The sequence below is a fragment of the Nicotiana tabacum genome, chromosome 21 (assembly GCF_000715075.1).
Source record: "Nicotiana tabacum cultivar K326 chromosome 21, ASM71507v2, whole genome shotgun sequence".
NCBI classification, from domain to species: Eukaryota; Viridiplantae; Streptophyta; class Magnoliopsida; order Solanales; family Solanaceae; genus Nicotiana; species Nicotiana tabacum.
Window position 1 is genome coordinate 27,044,043 of NC_134100.1, and position 6,748 is coordinate 27,050,790.

The 6,748-nt window shown below is 31.5% G+C and overlaps 1 protein-coding gene across 1 annotated transcript; it reads right to left on the minus strand.

Annotated features, from left to right (window-relative positions):
• Positions 1–565: 565 nt before the first annotated feature.
• On the minus strand, positions 566–4,435 carry LOC107775196 (peroxidase 51-like). Its single transcript, XM_016594899.2, has 4 exons — positions 4,108–4,435; positions 2,874–3,074; positions 1,325–1,490; positions 566–1,246 (listed from the first exon to the last, which is right to left on the minus strand). Exons 1-4 carry the CDS (start codon positions 4,324–4,326, stop codon positions 840–842), a joined length of 993 nt encoding a protein of 330 aa, XP_016450385.2. The 5' UTR covers positions 4,327–4,435; the 3' UTR covers positions 566–839.
• Positions 4,436–6,748: the final 2,313 nt, after the last annotated feature.

Sequence of the window (6,748 nt, forward strand, 5' to 3'; positions counted from 1 at the left end):
TGTAATCACCCAAAACAGTGAGTTTAGTTAATGCGTTCGGCTATGAATTTGAACATTATATTAGATAACGTTAGTTTTACTATATATCTCAGTGGAACAAAAGTTGAACGCCTTAAGTGATTAGATGAAATCCGGTTGTACTATATATCTATAAATGCAAAATCATACAAATATATACTGAATTTAGTACTGGAATTAAAAGCACCCAAACTTGTAAAATAATAAAGAAAAACTGGTCATATGTTTAACCTAGACAAAACGGTCGGTAGAACAATTTAGCATGCTATAAAAAATTACTTATCATACTTTTTAGCAATCAATTTCACTAATCACGGGTAGTTCCCGTAGTTTAATTACTTTTAAGGTCACAGGATAGAGTGTAAAAAAAAGAGTTGACTGAAAGTAGACCTTGTAGAATGAGAATTGTACATATGGCTACTGCATTTTATCCTCTATTGTTCACAATAATTAATTCCGTTCACCACATCCTATTGGGATCATCGAACTAATAGCAATATGCCCATTCTAAAGAGAGTTAAATGTGAAACGACTCAAAATACTATGCTATCCGAAACAACATATTCAATTAATTAAAATAGGAATAAAATTTTACCTTTACCATCAATATGTTTACAAATATGCAAGTTTGCCATATACCCCTAGTTTAAAGTTGGACTTCGAGCATATTATTATTGCAACTCACCCACCCTATGGACAAATTAAGGAACTTCGTCCCATTTTATTAGAAAAACAACTAAATTCTAGTTTGCAATCTTTTATTGTCATCATTCACAAGCAATGCAAACTTCAAGCAAAATCAATCATCTTTTTTTTTCCTCTTAATTAAATGCTCCACAGTCTCTACGAATATTCCCATTCTTGCCACTTTTGACACCAACTCGGCCCAACTTAGTCATCGCATTCACAAATGCTGTTTGGAAAACTTTGGAATTACTGGCCCACAAATCAACAGTTCCTTTGGATCTTTTGTCTGTGAATAACACTTGGTCTGAGGTGAATAAGCCCATTCCCTTTTGTAGGTTTTGGAAGTAAACATTGTCAAAGGTATTGGGTGTGATTGGGTCCAGGTTGATGACTATCTGTGGGTCTACATTCTTGGGACACATTTGCTGTAATTGGGCTGCAAATGTCTTGCTTAGGGTTGGGTCCACTGGATTTTTAGGGCTAAAGTTGTAAATCCGATTCGAAAACTTGTTGCAGTGAGAAGCTCCAAGAGTATGGGCCGCTGTTAAGTGTCAAAAGTTTTTTCTTAAACACTTTGTGTCCAATCATAAAATAAAACGAAAAAAGTAGTCTGAATTACCAGAGAGGGCGATCATGTCAGTCTGATCTAGACCATGAGAAGCAAACATAGAGTTGAGTTGATCCAAATTGAAAGTTGGCTTTGGCAGGTTGCCTTCCACATTTGAAGCTTTTGATGTGAAACCATCTAGCCTTCCCAATTCCACTTGGTACCTTGGTCCACCAGACTGCATTTTATAAAATTATTAGGGAAAATATCACTTTTAGCTCGCCATCTATTCAGGTGCGGATCCACCCCTTTACAATGGGGTGGCATGGCACCCGCTAAGATGATAAAAATTTTATATACATATGTTGAAATTTTCTTAAATTAGGTTAAATATCTGATCCTACCACCCACAGTCGTAAATTAGACAAAGGTATCATGGCTGATAAATCTTTTTGAAAGCTTTTCTCGTGTGTAAAATTCAAGATGGAAATTATCTTGAACCTTGTCCGACTTTCCCTTTTCGTGTGCTTTTTATTTCTTTTTGTCCCAATCATTTTCCTTTTTGGCTACCTCCCAAATTTCTATTTATCTTTTCATTATTTTTGTAATTTTCTTTTTTTATATTCTATTATTTATATGTGCTCTCTAACAAGAACACTCAAAAAAGAAACTCCAAAATTATAAAATTCTATAAAATAAGCATTCCTCTCGGTCTCAAATTTATGAGTTTTCTTCTTTCATACCCGAAAAATTTGGGTCTTAATGGAAATTTTCGATTGAGATAAAAAAATTCATCTTTTTTTTTATATCATAAAAATTTGTGTTATTCTATAGTTTTTAAATATAATTTAAATCTCTTTACTGTTAAATTATGACAAAATTTTCGTAAGAATTGCTTGAAAAATATGAGATTTATGATTTTGTTTTTTTAAAAACTTGTAGTTTATTTAATTCTGTACATGTGGGGTATAATTTATCTATTAAAGATATTTTTTTAAAAATTCTTATTCTGCTTGATGTATGTCCATGTTATCTTGTTTAAATTTATTTTTAATATAAAAAAAAGATGTAACTAGTGAAAATGTTGATTTTACTTGTGTTGTTATACTTAAGGTATGATTTCTTATTTAAAAAATCGAATAAACATTCCTAACTAATTTTTTATTAGTCATTATAAGGTATACACTAAAAGAAATTATGGCACCCACCACCTTCAAATCCTAGATCCAACTCTGCATCTATTTATATTTGGTAGCCGCAAAACGTATACAAACTACATATTTTTTGGATATAACATACAAAAATATATATACAAAAATATATATATTTTTCGGTTATTATTTTGAGAGTGACTATACAGTGTCATTTTTCCATTTTATATTATGCCAAGAAATCTTAATATAATCAAGCATGTATTAAGCCAAAAAAGGAAAAAAAAAAAAGAAAAGAAAAGATCTAAGTTATATACTGATTACATGTAAAGATTTTTGCATTATTAGTATTGTCTAACTTATTATAGTAGGTTAATTACAACTATTATTATTCTATTATCGATTAATTGCCTTTAAATTGTGAGTGTAATAAAAAGAAAGGTAACAATTTAAAAAGTACTAGTACGAACGAGCTCAATGACGTCGCGAGTGGCTATAGCGAGAATGTCAGCACAAGAGACTCTATTTTTACAAATTGGGTTTGCGTCAATGGCCGCTTTGGCTTTGACCACAGTGTCAAATCCATCTCCAGCCAATGAAAGATTGTCTGGGTGATCCTTTTCTGCTGTGTTCCCTGGTGTAGATGCTATTATCACAGAACTATCACACCCCTACATCCACATAAAAAGAGCGTATTAGACTATTACTATCAAGAACTTGATAATGGACTTTGGGCCTAACTTTATTTAAAAAAAGTTATCCAAAACCATATAAGAAGATAATAGTTTATTCATTATCAGTAAGGACATTTAAAAAGTCATACGGAATATTTGGACCGTGGACAATATATAAATGGAGTATGTAATGAACAATATGGGGCACCCAAGAAATAAATAAAATTAAGTGAAAAGAAAAAAGAAAAAAAAAAGAGAGGAAAAGGCACACCTAAGGGAATAGATGTGTCATTTAAACAAGAATTATCTTGTTTAAATAGTTTTTTTTCTTTTTAACTTTCAGTCGTAACGTTTTCTTTCTTAAGAATAGTAGACAAAACTCTCTCCTTCCTTCCAAAACTTTTCTATGAAATATTCGGAAAAGAGTAATAACGGTCTTCTATGAATATTGGAGCAATCTCTATAACAGTTACGACTTAGACTATAAACTTTTCGATGTAGTTCTTATCAGTGGCATGTGATAACTTTGATCACTAGTGAAACAAATCTATGAAGAAAATTGGGGAACTATGTGTTTTTGAATTATTATTTTTTTCCTTTATAGCATCAGAGCGTTTTATTTTATCTTTCAGAAGCGGTATTAATTGTTAGAGTCCTACACGTCGTCTTCCCCCCTTTTTATTTGTAAATATTAAATACATAACAAATATATAGTATTACTTATTTATTTAAGTGGATTGGGGTTGACCTACATGGGTGACTTGATGATCCAATTTCCTTCGTTCGACATTACTTTAGTAAGCGATAATGAGATGTGTCTTGTTCTAGTATCACGTCAAGAAAATTAATGTTGGACCTAATTACTCCAACACCAAAAATAAACTCATGATATGAATTGTAAAGAATTGTCCATCATATATATAAGGAGGCCACTACATATTCTAAGTTATGGTAAGCATTTTTAGTTTGAAGTTGTGTGCATTAATTATTTCGAAGTTTTTAATACAAGCTAGGAGAGAACAGTATATACCTCAACAAAGCAGTCATGGAAGAAGAGACGTAGAACTGCAGGGACTGTGATAATTGTTTGTTGGATTTTCTGATTAACGACATTGCGAACAATACTTTCAACATTAGGACATGTTTTTGCGTAATAGTTGGTCCTGAGTTGAGCAGAAGCCAACTCTGGCAAGAATATACTAACACAAGAAATTAACAAAACTGCTATAAGTATATGTAAACCACCCATTTATTTAGCTATATATAGAGATAAAATCTCAAGTATATAGAAGTTAAAGTTGAAGAAAGGGATAACGAATTGGTTTACAAATCTTGAATTTGAGAGACAAGGATTATATAACTGGAAGAAAAGAGTCCCTATAGTAGCCAGTTGGCCAAATTAAAGAATCTTTCTGAATACGCAAAAAGTTGAACTTATAAAAGAAATAATACAAGTCAGTCTAATTTTGTGAATGAGACAGTTAAACGTGAGAATTGTTTAAAAGCCGCCTTACATTGAGTCTTTTCTCTTAGTATTAGTACTTCATGTGATGTTCTCATATAGGTAGTTTAATTAAGTGAACTGAAGCCTAAAATATGAATACAAACAATCTTGTCCAAGTTAATCAAACCTCATAAACAAATAATTTAAAGGTCGTCGTCAATCACGGAAACAGTCTCTCTATACCTCCGAGATAGGGGTAAGGTCTGCGTACGCTCTACCCTCCCCAAACTCCACCGGTGAGATTCTACTGGGTTGTTATTGTTGTTTAGAGGTCGTTAATTTGGTTTCCCGCGCGTCTAGCTATGCCGTAATTACAATACATGCATGGATCGGGAATAATAATACAAGAGTGAATATTAATAATGCATGAATTGTTGTAGAATAATGCTTGAAGCATTGTGTAAGACTGCCTTATTTAAGGCATTTTTGTCTTTAGATAGGTGGAAACCAAAATTTGTGTAGTATTAGTTATAAGTTCTACCAAAAACGTAAATTTCCGACGAATGTCCCATTGGAAATTGGCTCATCGAGGAGGGATTTTCGATGGAAAATCTGGTAGCGACGTTACCGACGAGCCAATTTCCGAGGAATTCCGACCGATATTCCTTTCGGAAATTAGCATTTGTTATTAGACATCTATATTAGTTATGGGAAGAATTTTATAATAGAAACCAAACATTATATAAGTAATATACGACATTTTATACCGAGATCAAATCTTTTTATACCTCAAACCAAAATAACCCCTGAGAGCAGAACTTGATAAAGTTTGCGGGGCCGAAATTTTCATTATGAGCTTCGACCAGAGGCGATTTATTTTCATTTTTTTTTCCCATTCCTTTATGATATTGCTACGACATTTTGACTATGAGATGCCCTCGAACAGATATTGATTAGTGATGAAGGATTCCAGAATTGATTCTGGTCATGTGGTTTGAAGAGTCGGTAAATGGAACGGCATCAAGGTTAAATTTATAATAAAAGAGTTTTAAGTTCAATACTCGTCAATGTGAAGAATTTCTTATACTATTAGGTCACCCAAATAATTATGGGCAAGCCTACTTAAAATGTGAGATTTTTAATTTTGAAACAAGAAAAAAATTCTGCTATAATAGGAAAGATGTCCCGATAGTGTAATAAATTCTTTATACTGAGGGATACAAAACTTAAGAAATTAACTTATATATGCTGCCAATTTAAAAAATCTATTGTAATATTTAGGGGTGTACAAACGAAATCGACAAATCGCATCAACCCGGAAATCCGCGCCAAACCGAGAAAAAAACCCGACTATGGTTTGGTTTGATTTGGTTCTAACTAAAAAAAGTCAAACCGAAATCAAACAAACCCGACATTATAAGTATAGAAGTTTTAAATATATTTACTACATAAAAATATTTATTGTAGTGTAGTTTATAAATATTTCTTAAGTTTTTTCATAGTTTTATCTTCTAATGTATTATTTCAAGTTGGAACTTATAATTTTTGGATGCTCCAATAAGTTTTATAGTCCATAAATGTTAGTAACTCAAATAAATTCTAAACCAAAATCAAATCCATACTAATACTAATAAATTAAAAGACATTCAATTCAATTGTACTATGAATGAAAACAGTGTTGGATATCTATTTTTTAGTTTTTCCATAGTTTAGATAAAATGAATCTTATTTTTCTTTTAGTATTTACTCATGTAAATAATGGTACTTATTAGCCGTATTTATTTTAGCAACTTAGTAATTTGAAATTATGTTTGTTTTTGGTATGGCATATTAATAATATTTATTTTATGCGATTTTATTTTTGGAGTGTTTGGCAAAAAAAAAAAAAGCTGCTTAAAAAGCTAAAAAGTGCTTAAAAAAAGCTAAAAGCAACAAGTTGGCTGACCCCAACTTTTTCAATTTTGGCTTAAAAGCAATTTTGGTTTGACCAAAAAAATTACTCTCTTGTCCCTTATAAGTTTTTATAATACCAAAATTACCTCCAGTCAAAGAAACCCTAAAACATTGTATTTCTCCTATTTTCTTCACTTTGAAGACTGTCGTCTCCTTTCATCTTCATCTCTGCTTCATCTTTAATTTTTCTACGCTTTTCTTCAAGCAGTTCAGTGGAAATCAATTATCGTTGTAAGTTCTTCTCGATCCTTATTGTATATTTTTATTTGAATTG